This window comes from Carassius gibelio, chromosome B3 (assembly GCF_023724105.1).
Source record: "Carassius gibelio isolate Cgi1373 ecotype wild population from Czech Republic chromosome B3, carGib1.2-hapl.c, whole genome shotgun sequence".
Taxonomy (NCBI): domain Eukaryota; kingdom Metazoa; phylum Chordata; class Actinopteri; order Cypriniformes; family Cyprinidae; genus Carassius; species Carassius gibelio.
Genome location: NC_068398.1, coordinates 16704997 through 16727474, shown reverse-complemented (window position 1 = coordinate 16727474; position 22478 = coordinate 16704997). Strand labels below are relative to the sequence as shown.

The 22478-nt window shown below is 39.8% G+C and overlaps 1 protein-coding gene across 1 annotated transcript; it reads right to left on the bottom strand.

Moving 5' to 3' along the window:
* Window positions 1-434: 434 nt before the first annotated feature.
* gna13b (guanine nucleotide binding protein (G protein), alpha 13b) lies at window positions 435-20672 on the bottom strand. The gene is made up of 4 exons (XM_052550399.1): window positions 20291-20672; window positions 13692-13918; window positions 6755-6805; window positions 435-3448 (listed from the first exon to the last, which is right to left on the bottom strand). Exons 1-4 carry the CDS (start codon window positions 20571-20573, stop codon window positions 2876-2878), a joined length of 1134 nt encoding a protein of 377 aa, XP_052406359.1. The 5' UTR covers window positions 20574-20672; the 3' UTR covers window positions 435-2875.
* Between the last annotated feature and the right edge of the window lie 1806 nt (window positions 20673-22478).

Below are 22478 nucleotides of genomic sequence, written 5' to 3'. Positions count from 1 at the left end.
AATAGGGTCCTCTCCAAACTGTTGCAATAAAATTAGCACACAATTCCATAGAACTTAATTATGTTTTAACATCAGGATGAGTACTTTATGTTCTTTTGGAAATTTGTACCAAATTATTCCAACCGGTTCACTAGTAGGGGGTGTCCCAATACTTGTGCATATAGCATATATCAAACATCACCTCCCTTTTTAAAATCAGTTTTTTTTAACACCCATGAAGTTAAACGCAAATAAAATGAATAATGCATCATTTTAAAATATTATTTGGAATCTTTTAAGGTTGTCATATAAATGAGAAAAATGGGATAAATGTGGTGTAACACTACAGCCTAGTGTTCACAAAACAGAATTGGGCTTTCATTGATTCGTTTTAAAGAAATATTTGTTGAAACTAAAACAAGTTATAGTGATTCCAAAAAAAAAAAAAACGACAGTTTTTGCAAAATGATTTTATTGAGTCAATGATGAAGAATGATAGCATAGATTAGACTGTACAATGAAAGCAGGCAGGTCTATATTCTGTACTGAGCACAAGAGTCGAGAAATCTTTAGTATGAATTATATTGATATGAGGACTCAAAGCATCCACATTAATCAACTTTTAAAAACCTATCTACAAAGAAAAAGGGACAAGACATGTCTGAGGCATCAAACTGGAGGCACTAGGAATTCTTCTTTGAGGCAGGCATAATTCTTGCATAATTATTATCAAACTTGATTATCTGGGCAAAACCAAAAACAGCGAATCAGCCATCTCTGATCAGAATCACGTTTCGGTAAAAAGGCTACAGTGAGAAAGACTCCATCGTTAACAATACTTATGAAAGAGCGGAAAAATATGAATGTGAATGGCTAATAAAAGCCAACAGAACTATGGCAAACAACCTCACACCTCGGCAGTGTACAGAGGAGAAATACAGCTAAAGTAGTGTATCTACCTGCAGCATTGCCCTTCCTTTAAACATGTCAACCGTTAGGAGTGACTCATTCTGACCCTTCTCTCACAGCTACACCACACAGTGACATCTTTTGCACAAGCACTTGGGTTTGTCCTCAAGGCTCTCCGATGCAGGAAGTCTTGGACTCGGAAGCGTGCTCAGCTATTCCTTTGCTTCATTAAGGTCTTCAAGCTCAAAGGCAGATAATACAACGTTTTAAGACTCGGCATGCTAAAACTAGGCAGCAAATACTAAAGGCTGATACTCCGTATTTCACTTAATATTAAGTTCACTTAAATCAGTCAACATCTTGTGCTTGGAACGGTCCGAGTTCGTAATGAGAAATACTAATACGGATACCACGTCACACCAAAATGACAACAAAAGCTCCGCAATGCCTGGCTTCCTGGCATTTGGGGGCCAGTGAATGGCACTAGAAAACACAGGACACTGTCAGTGGAGAGTGAAGACGTAATACTTGCTTTTCACGAGCGTCCCGGGACTTCAGCCAGGAAGGCGTGAGGCAGAATTCGACACCAGACAAAGAGTCCTCTGCTGCCAGGCTGAGCTGCAGCCATCTGAATGCATAGACGACAAATACAGGCACCATTCAGCCAAAAGCACTACAAGAGCAACCCTGAATGGGGCGAACTGCGGGCGAGAAGTCAGTATCTCTGGATTTATGGCTGCACAGTAGCAAAAAAACAGCTTTACATTTCAGTGTAGGTTACATATCCGTTAGAAAAGAGTGGTGAGGAGAGTGAGGTACTATTTACATCAAATACTCACTACAACAGTAGTATTCAGGGCAGACATGGCACTAAACAAAGTAGCTATACACAACTGTTGAGGGAACGAAGTTCACAAAGATCGATCCCTTTTGAGAAAATTTGTTCGAATTATTGGTACCTTACACACGTGGCACACTTGTGAATACATGCGCTTTTTGTTAGTGGGGTCTGACAGAGAAGCCAGTTTAGTTTAGTTTGATTGTGGACCAAAAAAAGATTCAAAAGAAAGCAAATAAATTAACAAGAAACCGTTTTCGGTTCCCTGATGGATGAAGAAGTCCTTCCAGACTCTAGCTAGGGCAGAGCGGAGGATGTCGCCTGCAGGCCAGCGAGGAAATGTGATTTCCAGCCACCGATGGAGAACTACAACTACTGGATGTTCCTGAAAGCGAACAGTTGCGCTTAAGTGGTCTACATTCAGCCCTGAGTTTATGCTGTGTGCATTCTGCATCTATCAGCTCGCCTAGCGTGGCTAACCACAGTGTATGTTCAGTTTATCAAGTGGTACGAATCGTTAAGCATTATCCATCAGCAGAGGAAAATCAGAGTGTAAACTTCTGAAACATAACTTAAGTTTATCGGTAAATATATTCATAGAGCTATATATTAAAAAAAAAACGAAACTCAATTCTAAAATTTGTACAATCGATTAGAAATCAACAAGTTAAAAACACCGATCAAAACGAGGGGGAATTAAGGCCAGGCAGGCGTCGACAGAAAGGCTCAGAACATAGTTCCTGTTAAAAGGTTAAAACAGCATTTGCATCTCATCTTGCAATTTGGTCAGTAATAAAAGGCTCAAAGGTAACAGATCAAAGAACAGTGCTAGGATATCTCATCCCGCTTCTCTCCTCTTTTGGAGGGAGGAGCGCATTGCGTTTGGCACCTCCGGCGAGAGGGTGACGCGTGCAGCTTCTCTTGGCAGGACGAGTGCGAGTGGCCAGACCCACTCTCTTCTGGAAGCGCACTCTTTAAGAGAGTCCCGTGCTCTTTGACAGACCGCTAGGCTAGGCCGCCGCCTTGGCGTAAAAGCACGTCAGAGCTATTCAGAAAGGTTACTGTGTGGAGTACAAACATTGGAGTCAGTTTCTTCTGAGCAGAAGAGGGTTATTTCGGAGAGATCTGAAGGTTACGGCTGGACCAGCATCACTGCAGCATGAGTTGTTTGAGGTTGTCGTGCAAGATGGTGTCCTTGACGTCGCGAAAGACCAGGCGAATGTTCTCCGTGTTAATGGCGGTGGTGAAGTGGTGGTAGAGGGGCTTCTGCTGCTGGTCTCGGCGCTTGTTCCGGAAACAATCCACCAGGAACTTCTGCACGTCCTCCAGGTTGTGCGGCTCCCCTGTGTACTCGGGGAAGTAGTCCTTGATGGCCACCAATTTGACCTTCTCCTCCAGCAAGTCTGTCTTGTTGAGGAAGAGGATGATGGACACGTTGCTGAAGACGCGGTTGTTGACGATGGTCTCGAAGATGTTGAGCGACTCCATGAGGCGGTTGGTCAGCCGGTCCTCCATCAGAACCTGGTCGAACTCGCTGGACGAGACGAGGAAGAGGATCGATGTGACGCTGTCGAAGCACTCGAACCACCTGCGGCGCTCCGACCGCTGGCCGCCCACGTCCACCATCTTGAAGGGAACGTTCTTGATCTCAAAGTCATACTCGTGAATGCCCTTGGTGGGCTTACGTGCCAGCAGGATGTCTTGCTGTGTTGGTAGATAGTCCTGCAGAGAGAGAGAGAGAGAGAGACAGAGAGGCCGTCAAACACTTAGAAGAGAAAACTGAAGATTCAGAGCAACATTTGACAGGAAGGAACATCTATTTTTGTTAGCTCCAAGAACAGGCCAGCGAACCTGTCGTAAAGACCAACCCGTGCTGGAAAGAGATTTGCATGTGGAGGTTATGAGATGATATTAAATTAAATCATGTGGCAGTAGTTTGCATACCACATATACAATAAAGAGCCCTTAACGGTTTGAATACGCTACACAAACATCTTTTAAAATCTAGGCATCATACACTTATCCTACACGTTCTTTTATACCCATTGTTAACAGTTACAGAAAAAACGTGGGAAATTTCTCTCAGGCTTTTGGAATCCATTGTTTGACTTCATGGTTTTCCATAGAGAGAGAGAGAGAGAGAGAGAGAGAGAGAGAGAGAGAGAGAGAATACTGTAAAAATAAATGAGTAGAACATAAAACTCAGACTGAGGACAAAAAAACAACTGAAAACAACTATGACGGCCAGCTCATGGCTCATTCTCCACATTGCTGGCATACCAGAGATGGAGGCTGGGGGTGGGGGTTAAAGCATTAGCAAAAAGGTGTATCTGGATCGAAGCACTGGCCAATAAGAATGTACGGGCAAATGCACTCCAAATTAATTCGATGAAACTCTACACTAAAGCAAATACAAGACGTATCAAGTTGATAAGAGAACAGTGCTCAGATCTAGCACATAAGACCTGAAATAGATACAGGATGATGTCAAAGACACCAACCTCGAGTGGACGAGATCATCGACATCATCATGGAAACTGTTTTATGTGTTTTTTCAAAATACATGTATTTTTACACCAAAAAATTATTGAGTAACTATTGCTAAAGTTTTTAATTTCGAATCAACTTTAATCAGTTTACTGAAGTACAAGGGAAAATTATTTTGTGTATTAATTAATCGTCCGCATATAAAGATGAATTGCTATTTCCATTAAAAGCTTAAGATTCAACTTCATATTCAGTTCTGTAACCAAACACACGCATCTCTCTCTGACACATGCTCTGCATTTGCCTGTATTTTATCACATGCCTGAGGTAACCCTTCTTCCTCATCTCCTCCCATATTTATGAGTCTGGGCTGCTGAGGTCTGTCTGACACCCACACTACATCCATCCAAAAAGGATGAACGTAAACTGAAAAAAAACAAACACATACTTTCCAACAGAGTCAAGTGGCTATTTGCCTCTCTGAACACACTCTGAAGCATGCACTCTTTCCTCTTCCTGTTTGTCGATGGCGTGAGTGCAGAAGTGGGTCTACATTGCTGTGATGTGGCTGAGTGAAGGGTAGCCATTTGGTTCAAGAAGAAAAAAGGGGGGGGGGGCAAGTCTGAGGCGTGCCGCCATAGCAGAGCACATTCAACACTGCTTCCTCTTTTATCAGAACATAAAGTCAGAGCGACAGACACGGGAACTGAGACCGTGCGACAGAGTGACGTCAAGGAGCGTAATACAGAAAAGTGAGATAGGTGGGGAAACAATAGAACTGTCCTTTTGGTCTCTCTTCCAGATGTGGCATCAGTGATTTGAACAGGATGACTGAGTGTGCCTGCTTTCATAGGACGTGACTTCAAAACAGGTTATCTGATTCTTTGTCGTAAAGCAGAGCTGCCTGGAGTCAAAGCGGAGATACAAATCATCACATTTACTGCAGTCAGCAGCGTATAGAAAGAGCACAAAACCGCAAACATCCGTTTAGCACTGAGAGAGAGAACATGAGCGGCAGGTCACATGACGCAAAGGGAACTGCACTGACGCCTCATGCATCAGTCCGAGACTGGTGCTGTGACAGCTGCAAGTCCCAAAACTAATCGCTCAACACACTCCACATATAACAAAATATGGAGCATAAAAAGAGGAATCAAAATAACTAGGGTTTACAAAAAAGTGCTGGAACTTAATAAAATGACAATTTCTCTGAAAATGTACTACTGAAATGGGAGCGGGGCAACTTTATTTCTAACTGGTGGTGAGTGTTAGTTGTTAAGAAAGCATATGGTATTTATTACCATTCCTCCTCAGCGTGAACACACGGATCATCTGAATGAGTAAGACAACCCTCATGAGCAGATGAGGTGCTGTCATAGGGTCATCCTTAAATCACACAGCCTCATGAAAACGCCACTCAAAGACTTCAAGACTCTTTCAAATATCTTACACTTTAAAACTGGTGAACTTATGTGAAAAAGGTGCTCTAGAAAGCGTTATGGGAAAGGGTTGACACACGTGACCCTTTGATGTCAGCAGAGCTAGTTTCACTTCTCGGTCTATGCAGGCTGGTGAACAGGGCAACCCTGTCACACCCCACAGCACTGCGAGGGAACAAACAGACAGGCATTCATCAGTCTCACACCATCTTCAGCCTTTGCCATTCAGTCTTTTCTTCATCCACTACTGAACGGAGTCATATTTGCTGTATAAAGTGATTCATCTCATGCTGCTTTGACTATGTGAATATAAAAATTCTTTAGGGATGCTAGTTGTCTCAGTTATGTACTTACTAGTCTTTAAGTGAATCAGTCTCCTGTATGCATGTATAGACCGAGATTTTTATTTTATTATGAATTTAAAGGAGTTGTTCACTCAAAAATAAAAACCCATAAAGTATTTTGAAAAAGGTCTCAGAAATGCTTTATTTGTTTGTGTGTCCATACACAATGGAAGTCAATGGGCTTCAATTGCTGATGTTTTTAAAATATCCACAGAAGACACGAACAGATGTGGAATGACATGAATGTGCGTAAATGATGACAGAAAGTTCATTTTTGGGGGAACTTTCACTTTAAATCATAGGTAAAAGTACAGCAAGTTTCCTAACCTTGTATTCTAATAACTACTAATTGATACCAAGATAAAGGAGATTTGTGATGGAGGTCAATCTCCATCTCATCAGTTTCCAGGCCTACATGGTATGTGTGCCCACAAATCTCCACAGAACTGAAACGCTGCCATTTATAAAGATGAAAGCGTCTTTGTTTCTTACACACTTTGGCTAATTTGTAAGTGCTTTCCACTTGCAGTAAGAATCAGTTCCATCAACACATTATCACATTTAAAGACATTCTGCAGAATTAACTCTAAAATCAGTGTTCAAAACAGAGAAAAAAAAAAAGTGATGACAAAAGTCTTTAGAAGGTAAAAGCATCCACATTAAATTAACATTGATACTAATCATAAATATTATATCTAGAAAGAACATGTGAGGTGAGAAACCTCGGACAGAATGATGACAGACAGTCACATGCTTACCGGTGTTCCAAGTTTGTCCAAGTTATCCAAGAAATATTTCACTGATTCACCCTGTGAGGATGACAAGAACAGAGAGATTCAGTCACGTTATCAAAGCACTGTGAACTGACAATAAAAACAGCTGAGCACAAACCAGACATGGTTCAGAAGATTAACAATATTCCTTTCTTCACACTTAATGTATTTGGATTTATACACACAAAAGTATGCTATTTGGTGTTTGTGACAAAAAGGTTGTTCTTAAATAAACCTGTCAATTTGCGAACATGTAAACTGTGCAGACATAAGCACTCGGGTTGTGACGGTGAGGAAATTTTCCCATCGGTTAATCAACGTGTGACAACACCAGTACGCTATCACTGCGGGGGCGGGGCGTTCCCGCTTTTCCTCACTTTTAAATTGCTTGTAAAAGCGGCGTGCACATTTTGCTTTCACTTTCAAAAAGCGGCAATTCGGCGAAAAAGCAATTGTTTGTTTTTAGGTTGTTTGAATTTTCCCTCTTTTTCTCACTTTTGAAAAGCTTGAAAGCGCCATGTGCATTTTACTTTCACTTTTGAATTAGCGTCCTAAAATTGAAACACACCATGCTATAGGGCAGGCTATGGCTAATATAAAATAAAATAAATAACTTACATAAAGTTTAAATCGGTATACAAAACTGTAAACATGCTAAATATACATGTATAGTATTTAACCAAATAAATAAGAAATGTAGAATGTTTATTAGCAAAATGAGTAAGAAAGCTTGTAGGCATGGCATACACCTTAATGTCAAATAAAATAAATGACAAAGTTTAAATAAAAGTAAAAATCAGCAAACAATATGGAACCAATCAAATAAACAACTTTTTTTAAAAATCACAAATCACCTTAGTGATAAGTGTCAGTCAGCTCTCCTCACTGGAGAAATGAAATCTGATCTGTGATCGCGTTCAGTATTTAATTGTAGTGTTACTTACTGTTACTATAAAAAATCTAAACGACGGTGGGGGTTGGTGCTGCTGTGGGCAAGTGACGTGCTTAACAGTCAACACCATCTATCGTGGCAAGTCTAATAAGCACTCAATCTAATGAGAACCTCATTCAACAACAGAACACATGGACATGACTCATGAAAAACCCTCTCACAGGATGTTAGTAGTTACAAGCATACTGGCATCTTTTGTTTACCCCCGTAAGAGGAACTTCTGTAGTGTTATTGGTTATCTGCATCAGTTTATAGTGGTGACAGTATTAGTGCTATACTAGCACCACCTCCAGCTTCAGCCATGAATTCGTGACAGCAGGTCTCAGTGTGGCACGCCACCAGCAAACAGAGGACACTAGAAATTGGCTCTGGTTTGGAAAATGAAAATCTTGAGTAAGAGAAACAAGCTGCCCAGGAAACAGAAAACAGGCCTTGTGTTAATGTTCCGTGACGCTCAGATGTATAACGGACCAATTAGCCTAGCCTAGTCTGGCATGCTGGAAGGACAGCAGGAAGTTGTTCTGTTCTGCAGGAAGTTGTTCTGTTCTGCTTCCTTCACGATGCTCATCTTTCTCAGAGCATGGTGGCACTGTAAAGCAGCGGTTCTCAATTCCAGTCGTCGCAACCCCCTGCTCTGCACATTTTGCATGTCTCTTTGTAAACACAATCCGAATTGGATAATCAGCTCATTAGAAGTGAGCTTCACGCATGAACCATATAAAAACTGTACTCCCTGAGCAGGGCATATCTGTTGAAGTTTACATCACTTCTGAACATTCTTTCATTCTTTCTGTATTTGCACTTTCATTTTTTTGTCTTCACACATGGACAAGTTTGACATCATATACCTCAGTAATTAAATACAATTTAAATTCACATCTCGCACACTTCAATGCACTTTGAATGTAACATATACATTCGCTTCGCACAGGAATCATGGCGGAATATCCTGTGATGTCCACTTCGCAGGGCACTTGAGTTCGAATAGAACAAACGTCTGAAGCCATAAGAAACATACAAAATGTGCAGAGCAGGGGGGCGTGAAGACTGGAATTGAGAACTGCTGCTGTAAAGCGAAGCTCTGTGGGAACAGTTCTTCCTCATGGCCTACAAAAAATACCCTTTCAAACCATTACAGCATCTATTTGCATCTTGGGGTTAACTGAGGTCTAGAAGAGGTACATGCAGGTCTTTCGAGGTGACTGTCAGTAGAGAGGGGATTATGTCATAAGAAAACCCCTGTTAACCTTCCCCCAGCTGGGCATGAAGCCACAGCCAACACGGTGCTGTTCATCTTCAATGAAGGGTGTGGGCACACAGGAACAACACGGTCAGGGCAGGCCAGGATATCAGTTTCTGAGCAACGCTAAAAAGGAAGTCCTGTTAACTCAGCAACAACTGAAGCTAATTCCTGAAGCTAACGCCTGCTTTTGAACACAAATCTCTTCATAAAAATGTAAAAACCAAGGTCATCTGAATACCACAATGCAAACACAGAGCAAATGCTTTGAATACATTTGTTTAGGCTTGGTACTTTTAATTGCTTTTTATAATGCCATAGTGATTTAGGTGTGTTTTTTTTTTCTTTTTTATAATTGTATACCTTTTCTGTTCTGAATACTGTTAAAAGACTTTCTAAAATACGTTTATAGTGTTTATGATGTTTTTAAAGATTTTATTTACTGGCATATTATAATTGTGACTAATACATTAATGTAACTTGTGTTCTTTTCTCTCAACAATAGACTTTTGACCTGTCGCAGCTTCAGAAAATACAAGATAAATCAAAGAAAATATGAAAATCATCTAAATAATAATAATGTAGAATTTTTCACATGCAATGGAAGGTTAAAGGAATAGTGCACACATTAACATCATATAAAAATGATTAATTAAATAGCCCTACTAGTATCTATAATGCTTAAATACCAATAATGAGTGTAAAAATCTCCTTCCCCGGGCCTCAGATTTACAGGAGTGCGAAAGAGTCATCATTTTAAATCACAGCTCAACATTCCTTCACGGATCACGCAATTCTTCTTTCAGATCCTAGTAATCTCAAGGCCTCTCCATACTCAACGCGAAAAGCTGAACGAATATCGGACGCGATGATGCGCTGAAATAAAACAACAGATTTGGAGCAGTGAGTGTTACTACAATAAATCCATGGTAAACGATGGCGATGTGTCTAGATGGAAAGCCTTCTGACTGTCTCGTTGCACACATGGTGTCTCCTGATTGGCTTTAAACTGGTTTAAATCACTGAGTCATTTGTGTTCGTCGCCGAGTTAAAGCACCAGATCTCTTGAAAGTATTACAACAATATAAACAGAACTCTTTAATGCTTTCCTATCTGTCCCTATATGGGGTGGGCAGAGCACAGAAACAAGTGTTTGGGAAAACAGGAGAGAGACCACTTCACTTGGGTGGCTGCTCCTATCAATATATCTCTTCCGGTGACTTGAATCTGCAGAGATCATGATTCCTGTGGGGACCACAGCAGAGATGTACAGCGCTTTCATTTTAAAAAGCAGCATGACCGTCTAAATCGAACAGGCAGTCGGCATTTTGAAATGGTGCGTCTCCCTAGTATTACCTAAATCAGATTAAGCCTTCAGTAAGTGGGGTTAAAATGAACCTCACGGACTCGCACAGACTGTAAGAAAACCTTGTAATGATTCACCAAACAGAATTTGACAGTTATAAACAATGTGCTGGCTTTTTAGCACAAAGCAGACGTCAAAAAGACAAACAAAAGAAGACAGATGACAGTGCTGCTTTTTCGGGGGTAGTGAGGGCAGCACAGCGAGGAATAAGGCAGTGGATTAGAATTACACAATGCTTAGAAATAAAAGGGAGGGTTGGAGTGAGGAGGAGCCAGAAGCAAAGGGATCTTGGCTGCAGGGATCTAGAACAAATTTTGTTTTGTTGCTTGTCGGGTGCATACCAAATCCCCAGAGGCTGGAGGGGCAGAGTTGATAATGATTTGTACTCGACACACGTGGTTTGTGGATTACAGGGCACAAAAGTGTTTTTTGTTGTCTTCACTCACACAGTGAGTCTGAAGTCTGAAGCAAATCACCAGAGCCAAGGAAAGAGGTCTTCTTGGAAAGTATGGAAACTGTTGTAGCTGTATGGTAACAGATGAATTTGCCTTTGACCAGCACAAATGGAGATTCCTGAGATAGGTCTATAGATAGATAGGTCCGGTTATCAGCTCCAGAAATCTGGGCCGCAGTAAAGCGGCTCAGTGTCGTGTTGTTTCTTGTCCTCAACAGCATGCATCCACTGCTCTGCTTGAGTCCCTACTTGCCCATGCTGATACGATTACTAGAAATGGGCAAAGACAACCTTTATCCCTCAGCAAAAAAGCAAACTATCTGGGCATGACACCAGTGATGGCTGAAGAAAACAACATTATAACTCAAACACAGGAACATATAGTGTTACATATGTTCTAAAAAGAATTCAATGACAGTCATGAAGCTAGGGCTGTGACAGTTGCTGTGACAACCGCGCCACCGCGGTGGTCGGTTGCTACCGCGGTTGACTACTGCCACCAGCGGTAGTGCACGTGACGTCACCAACTCTATAGCAAGCATAATAAAACGTTTTGTATATAAGTGTAATAACTGTAATAGTTGCAAATTCTAAGTCTATGGTATTAACAAATTACCTCAAACACAGTGTTTCCTTTAGATTGGAAGATTTGAGCACAGGAAAATACAGTTTATGCATCCAGCACATTAATTTAGTGTTGGGCGATTGATCTTGTTGGGAAAGCAAATACCACCTCACCAATCTGGAGTCATATGCATTCATGTCACCCATCAGCGTTTGCACAAGTTCTCGTAATCGCAATCGCTGGCTGGTCAGGTTTGGTGAGGCTTTCTCCAAACTGGTCAAATACAAACGAGACAGCGATAAATAAAAGATGGTATGGTAACAAGAAATATGCCAACGGATTCCTATTTCAAAGAGAGCGCTTGCAGATGAGGAGTTACTGAGCTTGCTTGGTGGCAGAAAAGTAAACCGGACGCAACACAACCGCGTTGCGACGGTTTAAGTCTGTCTAGTGTTTATACAGGACATTTGAACTCTGTGTCAGTACCTCACAGACCAGACGGGGATTTATCATGTCGTGTTGTGCTGCATCCAGTGTAGCATCACTGATCATAATGAGTATTTTGTTGCGCTGCGTCGCTCGCGTCCGTTAGACAGGGTGTATTTAACTTTCTTATTTAGGCTACTTTCTTGTAACCTTAATAAGTATTATTTCTTTGATAGTTATTTTAGTGTTTTGCAGGCGGCGTTCACTGACAGGAGTGCTCGAATAAACACGAACTGACGAGTTAAATAGGGTGTTAGATGAGTGATTTCTAGACGTGCATACATATAAATATATCCTGTATATTATACATAAAAAATGTATTACATGCATGCACAGTTTAAGTCAGCTTTAACCACCTTTTTTGGTAATTCCATGAATTAGCTGACCACGACACTACTTGCATATAGTTTATTTTCGCAGTTTTATATGAAAGGATACGCACAAAGGAAGCGCGCGCCACCTTTGAGCACAGGACCGTCCGCGCTCGCTTAACTTGCACCTGATAATAAAGTGAAGTGGAGCGCGTGTCTGAAACGTCTCCTGTTCAGTCATTCTGCGACTAAATAAATTCACTTCTTCTCATGAGAAAAAGTGACAGAAGCAGCAGTTGTGAGTGGATGGCCATCCCTGCCCCTACGTAAAATAATTTGAATACGTTAAATTGGAAAAAATGATCGCCTTCATTAACGAGCAAATTTTGACACTAATATATATATATTTTTTATTTATTTATTTATTTTTTCAAACACCACGCCACCGGCAGTTGTTGGTCCATGACTACCGCGGTGATAAAAATCAGCCGCCGTCACAGCCCTACATGAAGCTGCTTTGGGAAGTCACGGTCATGTCATTTTGGCTGAGAATTGCTTTACAAAGAGTTATCAAAGACAATTAAAATGTCCAATAACCAATTTGCACTTGCAATGCATGTTAAATTGTTAAGCGTCAATGTGGCATGAAGTACTACAGCATCAGAGACTTAATGTGACTCACATAGCACGCATGATCGTGATCATGTGATGTATAAACACCACAGCCCTAATTCCTCCTCATCAATTTTCCTCAGGAATGTTTGGAAAACATATGAAACAGTCTGTTTCTGCAATCCCTCTTTCTCTGTAATCTCTACAAATCATAATAGTAAGAGTCAGTTACAACTGCTTTGGTGAAATCAACATAAAAAATGTGGAAGTAATGCACTAGGAACTGAGAGCGTTTAGAGAAGTCTGAAGTTGCTAAGATGGCACTTGCTTATGTCCGGCCTTAATGAGGAATCATTTGAGATTTATTGGGGAAAACCATAAATTACCTAACCAAACTGATAAACTAGCTAAATAAAAAAAATAGGAATAGCAATTGGTTACCTAGGTTTGATAAGTTCTCAGAAACAGAATGCACAGGCCTTCTTCATAACAACCGTTATGTGGTTTACACATCCTCCTAGATATACACACACTATCTTGGCAAGCCAATTTGTGAAACTTTCAGTTGGGGTCTCTAAAAGTATTTCTGTCCACCACAAGACTTCTGTCAACTGCCAAAAGTCCTACAGACTCTGTGGTGCAAAGCAGGTGACTGTGGCCTAAAGTGCCGTTTGTTAAAAACAATAATAACTAGCATGAAGGTGTAGTTTAAGACAGTTAAGATAATATTCACCCTCTCAATAAATCTCTAATGCCATTAAAAGGTTATAATTTGCAATGCAAGCAAAACACATTTTCTGCTCAAGAACTGTTAAAATCCCACTGCCTGCTAAAAATAAATAAATCGATTTGACTAAAAAAAGCATCACATTACAGAAGTGAAATTAATTACAACTTCCAGTCATCTTTACAGAGAAATACAGTTGGGAAACTCACCAGTTGAAACTCCCTGCGCCGGTCATACGCGTTCTGTATGCCGGTGTCAGCCCAGAGGGCACGGATTGAAGGCATGTACTGCAGGAACACTTTGGTCTCCATCAGCCCTTGCGACACCATGGCTGAGCGTGTGTCAACAGCCATCATGATGTCTCCATGTGCCTGGTTTGAAGGGTCTCCCCATGGGATATGGAGCTTTTCTCTGGCATCCACAAGCACTCGAACACCTATGATAGCAGCAATAAGAGGAACATAATGTAAATATTTATATATGTTGTGTACACAAAATAGAGCTGCACGATTCTGGATAAAATGAGAACCATGATTCTCCCACGATTCTGAACTAAAAAAAATAAAGTGTGACATAATATTATTGCTGCAGACCATTTAAAATTGTTTAATTCTAATTAATACATTTTATGTATATGAATTATATATTTAAAATATACATAATACATATTTTTTTATATCAACATTATGAAAAAGTGGTTTGATTGAATGATCCAATGCATCACGTGGTGTGTGTGTGTGTGTGTGTGTACGCGCTGGGGGGGTGGGGGGTGAATAGGTTCACATCACAGTTGAGTCAGCTTCTTAATCTTGGATTGTGTACAGCAAATACATACGAGCGTCATCACGGTCACATGACTATTATTTTGTGAATAATAACAACACAAAAAGGACATTTTATCACTGCTTTATCATTTACCTATATTGTGACAAATGACAAGTGGTCTGTATGAAGGTAAACATTACAATTGTGGAGCATGCTAGTAAGGTTTGTGGTTTTGCTAGGAGATATATATATATATACATTTACACCCACACATACATAACAGAACAGCTCAGGACACAAATGAAATGCAGAGCTTTTTAATAACTTCACACAGCTAACAGAAACTTTCCATTGCATTTAAAGGAACAACAGCAGCAGGTGAACTAAAAGACAGTTCCAGTGTAGATGTGGGTATTGTGAATTATCCAGTGGATTCAGCATTACAAATGCCTCCGGGAAATCACAGATTTACTTTCAATTCAAAACACATTCATTTTAAAAAGACAGTATTTAAAGAACACAGCCATATTTTAAACAAAAACTATCTGGCCCTTTGCATTTCTCTCCTCCAGGAACATTCCTGTAGATCGGCTGAATAATTTATGGGATACTACTCATTAAAATGAGTGAGGAGATCAAAAGTGTTTATTATGCAAGAATTTAAAAACATAAAGAACTGGCAATGCAGGGCTAGGGAGACTCACAGTTATCACATTTGAGATAAAACCAGATAAACAGCATACATTGCATAGCAAAAAAAAAAAAAAAAAAGGTAAAGTTCAAAGTGAGATTTCTTTGACACGTTATCATTTATCTATTATCATTTTACATTTAATAAGAATACTTTAAAGAATACGGTACAATAAGTTAAGATTATTATTTTTATAAACAAGGCAATAAAGATAAATAAATCTCCTAATAACAATTACATACAATCTTTCACAATTAGCAAAAACTTTCCTTATCTAATAAAGCAGCCTATCTGACTCAAAGTGACATGATTATTTCACAAATGATGATTATTTTTTGTGCAGACTCTGCCTCAAGCGTTTCGTTTATGTGCTGATAGAGAAAATGCATCGTCATTTACACCTTTGTCGAATCAATCCCTTAAAAAACCTCCAAATACTTTCGCAGAGACCACGATCACATCTCGGGTACATTTAAATTGGGCTTTTTTGTGGTGAAATGCTTTCTGATTGTGATACATGATCATGTGAATATTCACAGTCTATGCTGCTCACTAAGGTTAGCTTGCTGTCTCTCTCGCCTCAGAAAGTCCCTCGCTAACTGAGCTGTCACCATCAGCACGTGCCGAAATGACACTGCTCGTGTGTCTACATTTGACTGAACATGCATTCAGTGCGATAAACTTCAAAATCCATTCTACATACATGAAATAAATGTGATTTCTGCAGCACCCACAATACATGCCCAGAAATCTCACATACCTAGGTATAGGAGTCGCAAATCTGACTTTAATTTATGCTTAATTGATAAGGGCAGAAATTTCAGTCAATCTCAGTTGCACAGATTGTCCCCTGAGCCTCGGAAGACCAAAGGAGCAATCATGTGTCCTACGAAAGACGTGAATCACCAGAATAGCTTCAGTCGAGTCCTCAAATGCTATCTGTCCACTTCTGTGACGCAGTACAGCAACATCACGAAAGATCAACCTTTTACTGATGTACTGGCAAGTCCTGAGCATCAAGCATACGCCACTCCTGGGCGAGGGTTTGTGTATCAATAGTGAAAACAGTGGTGACGTTAGTCTCTAGTATGCTCAGATTATCGTTGTAGGAGAGTCCCATTGTGAGCTGGTTTTCAAACATGGCTTTTTCTTTCAAAAACTGGCATCCCAAGCAGTCACAGTAGAAATAACCAGCTAAACCAGTTTCCACTTGTAGCTCTGTCTCACAATGACAGACAAAGAGCACAAGCTCTTTTGACCTTTCAGATATTGCCTTTGGCCGATTTAGTGGAAAACACAAAGTTCTTGGTAACTAGGATTAGAGAATGAAATTATGAGTTACTTTGCAGTTATCTTCCATTCTGCATAAAAACAAACATTTAAATGGGCTGCTTATTCTACACCATTTGTTCACCAACATAGCTCATGAAGCATATGATTTATGGAGGACCTCACACAAGACTCCTCATCCTTCTGGAGCTCACGTGCAGTTATCAGCCCGTTCTGGGGTCCTTTCAGAGGATAAGTCCTTAATTGTTCTCACCACACATTCCTGGCATGAGGTGACGGCAGGTCAGGAGTATTTAACTGAAAGCCATTTAAGAGGTCAGCAATGTCCAAGCAGAAGTCTATTACTGCAGCACAAGACTGCATGTAAAAAGAGCAGTCTCTATTATACGCACATCCTAAAGCACAATCAATAACAGCAGTCCATAGATGCACATTATCGAAAAGCAAATAGCCATTCAGTCTTAAGTACTCACGCACTACATACAGTGCAGTGTCTATCCTGTGTCTATCCTTGAGAGCATGATCAGCCTTTACGATTTCATCCCTAAATAAAAGCGGATAAAAGCGTCTGCTAAATGCATACATTTAATTTAATTTAAATATTGATAATCAGCAAATCAGCATATGATAATGATTTCTGAAGGATCATGCAACACTGAGGACTGGGGTAATGATGCTGAAAATGCAGCTATGATCACAGGAATAAATAAAATGTTAAAATGTATTCAAATAGAAGGTAATTTTAAATAGTAAAAATAATTCAAAATATTTTTTTGCTGTACTTTGGATCAAAAAAATGCAGCCTTAGTGAGCAGAAGAGAATTCTAAATGACTGGTAGTGTAGGCTGATTATTCATATAGTTTAAAAAAAAATGTGCTTCAGCCAGTATAAAGAGTATGAAAAGTGCTCAGAGTCGCTGCAGTAAACAAAAGATTTGAACAACAACTAAAACTGGAAACGTTGCGGGAGACGGGCTTATTGAAAATGCAAATTCATTCTCGGCCAGCAGGAGGCGCTTTTAGAGTGATAAAACTAGCGGTTTCCCTCTAATTCAATCACCTCTGCTCATGAACGCTACTTTATCAGATCAAATGAAAAAGACATCGAACCTTTCCCGAAGACAGTCGGTTTTCACTTCAGAGATACATTCATATAAAACACCCACGCGTTTTGATTTTGAAACGTGCCGTGCAAGTCAAACGCCACAAATAAATCAATGTGTGGGACACACTGGTACTGTATATCAAAATATTGGAAATATGTTTAAAAAAACATCAGAATTATTGAAAAAAAATTATATATCGTGATACATACTAATATTGAATTATTGTCCAATTAAAAAGACAGAAACCCTTGCGAGCTACAGTGCCACACTCCATTGTGCAGGAAACCGAAAGTGCAGAAGTGCTCAAAAGCACAACCCCTTTGACACATCCCACATCTGTTGTGAAGCGGTGTGTCCATGTGACTGCGGCTCTGAGGGTGTCCTCATTATATACATGTACATGCACTTTCACCTTAAAACTGACTACAACAATATGCGTCTTTAAATCTTTACCATAACTGCAGATGTTAATGGGATGTTTGGGAGATGAGATCTGACATCAGCGAGACATAATTTCACATCAAATTCTATAAACAACAGCAGGACGCAGCACATGCATGCTGGCCTAAACTATTTAGGATTATAAACAGAATCATGCCTGAGGTTAGAAAAGATAAACAACGAGCTACAGCTTGGAAGAGAAACCAAAGATGGCAGGATTTCATCCATACCGTCCAACAAACTCATGAGATAAACTACACAGACACACAGCTGGTGTTAAGGTCCGGTTAAACAATGCAGATGCTCAGGATCGTTATTCTGTTCTCAAGTTAAATCATTTAGAAATGTGTAGTACATTAAGTGAACCTGGCTATCTAAAGGTACTTAATTAGAGGAAATATAATGGTGACAACTACAACCTTTCATAAGTACTTCTTGTCTACTTCAGGCTCTATCAAAGTGCATTAGAAGTAGTTCACATCTGCCCTCAGGCATTTCTATACCAAAGAGAAAATATACCAAGCCCTGGGTAAAAGCTTTATATCGATTCTTTTGGACTATTATGCTAAAGTTTGGGGTCAGTAAGATTTTTCAAAAAGAAATGAATGCTTTTATTAAAAGAGCATGCATTAAATAGCTCAAAATTGATACAAAAGACTTTTGGAAAAAAAAATTGTGGATTCCACAAAAATATTAAGCACGCAGCAGAACTTTTTCAACATTTATAAGAAGAAATCCTTCCTGAGCACCAAATCAGCTGAATAAAATGATTTCTGAAGAATCATGCGACACTGAAGACTGGAGTAACGGCTGCTGAAAATTCAGCTTTGCATCACAGGAATAAATTACATTCAAATATATAACTCAAGTTTTGTTTTTGCTGTACTTGTCTTTTTTATCAAATGAGCTAACTGCAGCCTGGGGCGAGCATAATAGACTTCTTTCAAAAACATGAAAGAAAATCTCACAAATCACACATTTTTGACCAAACCAACCTGTTAAACAGGGAGAAACCATTCTGCTTCAAACACAACATCTTCACAGGTACACGAGGGGAAGCTGGAGCGAAACATGAGAAAGCATGCTACTGATTGTTAAAGTGCTTTTTCTCGGTCTCCAGGCATTATAAGGAGAAATTTCCCTGTTTTCTGCAATGCTTTAGGATTAGATCCAAGCAGCCATTTGACTAAATGCTTCCTGTTTTAAGTTGAGCTAGGGAACGATACCATGTTAGCCATGCCACAGACGAGTCTCCATGAGATCACAGCCGAACCATCTGTCATCATGGTGCCTCCGTAAATGATGACCGTTGTGACATATTAATCTCGTACAGGAAATCTCAAATCTTTTCATAGCAATAGACTCTGGAAATCCCCAGCCCAGCCAAGGCGGCCTCAACGGGGAGCCCCGTATTAAATAAGGTGGGTAATGATTTATCACATCCCCTTTTGAAAGGCAAAAACTGAGATGATGGAAACCCGACATTAACTCCTAAGAGAGAGAAAAAAAAACAAAACACACTCGCCTTAAACTCTTAACTCAAATATGACGAAATTGAGGATTGCTTGACAAGTTCAGCTCTTCCCAAGTTGTCTGAACACTATGGTTTGTTTCCAAAGCAGGTGTTAGTGCCACTGTAAACCCATCATGTGCTTGTAGTCCAAGACCTCTGGGACTCCACCCATTTCACAGATGCCCAGACACATCTTTTACTAACAAGACATATATATTTTTGAAAATCTCCCTTTTGTTTAAAATGTAAAAAAAATGCCACAATGAGGCCAATGAATACGGGTTTGTAGGCTTTGAATATGCGTTGGGTCAGTGGTGTGCCTCGGTACACACCAGTCTCTTTGTTATTTATGAGAAGGGCTCAGCATAGCAACAAACAAGAGAGCGCTGATTTACAATTTAAGGCCGGCTTTTCAGACTGGACTGATTTATTTGACATAATCCAGTTTCGGTTAGACAAAACATTAGCACGCGGGGAAAGATTTAGCAGCTCTTTAAACAGCCCCGAGATTCTGGTAAAAAGTCAAAATTAGGGTAATTACGAGTTTACGATTTCAGAAACCAACATTTATTCATAAACAAGAATGTTAGTAGTATTTTGGGTTCAGGTGAATCTTGGGAGTCGTGCTCTTCACGAAGCCGTTACAAACTCGAGCGCTAACGTTCATTTCTGAGGAAATTCAAACTCGAGTCTAGTCTTTCCCAGACCTGTGAAAAATCACGAGAACGAGAGAAATCACACTTTTAGTGAGGCGACAGGCGAGGAAAAACGATTTAGGCCAAAATCAAGTCCTTCGCGGAGGTCTTTGTTCAAAATCGCGACGCTCAAAAGTTGAGCAAATAACATGGGCGTTTCTCTTGAGCAGGTTACAGCGCAACTTCAGCTAACGCTAGCTGAGCCTCACTTCGTTAGCCTCTCATCACCGCCGAGCCCGTTAAAAGTCAAGTTTTGAGCCCACATGGCACTCTGTATAGATGTGTGGATGAGAGACGCGCCTCCTACCTTTCATCACATTACTGTAGATGGTGCCTCTGAACTCTTCTTTGGCCCGCTGGTCGAAGTCCTGGCCGTGTATGATGCGCATCTGCTTGAGGAAAGTGGACTTGCCGCTTTCGCCGGCGCCTAGCAGAAGGATCTTGACTAACCGTTTCACATAGGTTTTGTCTTTCAAAAGACCTCGGTCTATTTCTTTAGATATCCTCAGTTGTTCCGCTTCGCTGCTGTTGAGAAGACAGTTTGGAAAACAAACGGATAGAAAGGACCGGGACGGCAGGAAATCCGCCATCTTTGTGCAACTTCATCGATACAGTGGGGAGTGAAACTGCGCGCGCCGCGGGGCTAGAGGCGGGCGGGGCGCGTTACCATAACAGTGGCGCGCGCAGTGCTCGGGAAGTTTTGCGCGGGCTTGAACATCGAAATGTACGGTGCAAATATTCAGCCACACGAGGTGTCCGCTACTAAAAGTGCACTCAGTATATTTTGACGTCTAAATGAAAACTTTTACAAAAATAATTTAACCATGCAAAGTCAGAAAAATCTACTTTTTATGGAACAGTCTGTTGGCCTTTTAAACTAAATATTTTTAAAAAGTATGCATGTGTTTAAAGTTCTTGTCGTGGTCGACCGATATTGTTTTTTTGACAGCCAATGCCAATATCTTAGAGAGCCGTGTGGCCGATATAAAGCCTATTTAATTTTATTTATTCTAATTAATATTTAAGAAGTGTTAAATTATTTGATAATGATAAATGTGTAAAATAAACATACTTTAAATTATAACTACTTCTTTAATTCTTTAATCCTGTTACAGTATTGTTTCACAAATATACAAATAAAAAATAAAATAACAAATAGGGATGTTAAAAATATATATAAATAAAAAGGAAGTAAACTCTGTAACCTGTAGGGCTCTCTGTAATCTGGGAAGTTTGTGTGTACATTTTTTATTGGACAAACACATTGGAAAATGTCAAATATTGGCCAATATATCAGCCTTGGCAATATATCGGTTGTCCCTTATTTATCACATAATATGATATAATGAGAATATGAAGCTCACATTTGAGGAATAAAAAAAACACACATTTTAATTAAAGGTCCAAAGTGAGCAAATAAACAATTTTGGTGCAGCTGTTTAAATGGCCAAAAATTAAGATATATCATTTTATGTTTTAATGAAGTTATATTAACACTATAGCAGGCAGTAAAACATGCATATATCAATTGTCACTGTATATATAATAATATGCTATGTAAGTTATTTTTGTAAGTTGATCTTTAAATGATTAGGTTTTGTGATCAGAGCTCTGTATTTTGTAACATATAATGCAATTTAGTACAAAGGTGATTAAGACAAATAAATGTTCCTCAAAAGTCTGGTGAATTATTTGATAAATTTTAACACGATTTTTAATTTAAAAATGCTTTGATCCAGTAAATACCAATATAAGAGTTATTATCAAAGTCATTATATTTTATAGCAAAAAGAGCATGAGCTGAAGGAGGAGCATTTTGAGTTCTACTATAAAACCTTTTATTCGCTAAAAGAAGTATGAACTATCAGTCAGAGGGCAGACTGATGATTGTGAGCAACAGGTTTTCAGCAGTGTTGATAATTTTTTATAGTTTACAGGCCTCAGAAATTCATGCATCATACATGATTCAGTGGCATTTTTGAGAAATATCATCACATTAGATGATAACTAGATGTACCAGTCTTCTAAAATTAGCTATTTTATTCTACTTGGAGCAGGTTATGTGTTCATGAGGATTGCCATGTTGACATCCCAAACTGGAATGCACCTGTACAATGCATCTGCTTTCTGTTTCTGAACGATCACATTCAGCCCATCTGAGTCAATCTTGCCCAGCTGAGGAACTTCTTATGGGCCTTTAATCAGGCTGTAACTGAAACGGCAATTTCTGGTGATGGTGGAAAAACATGGCAGATAAAATGAAATGAAGCACTCCTCCAGTTAGTTCCCCATGGGAAGCAGTGTCGAGAGACAGTGCTGCTCTCTCTGTCTGTCGCCGCCTGTCGGTGTCTGAGAGCAGTGACGCTAGAGAACAGTTTTTGGTTTTTGGCCTTAACATTTTTTTTTTTTTTTACGGACTACAAAATGACGATAAGATCGGACCGAGACCTTGGACAACGTTATCAGTCACGGATGTGCTGCCTTAAAAAGGTAAG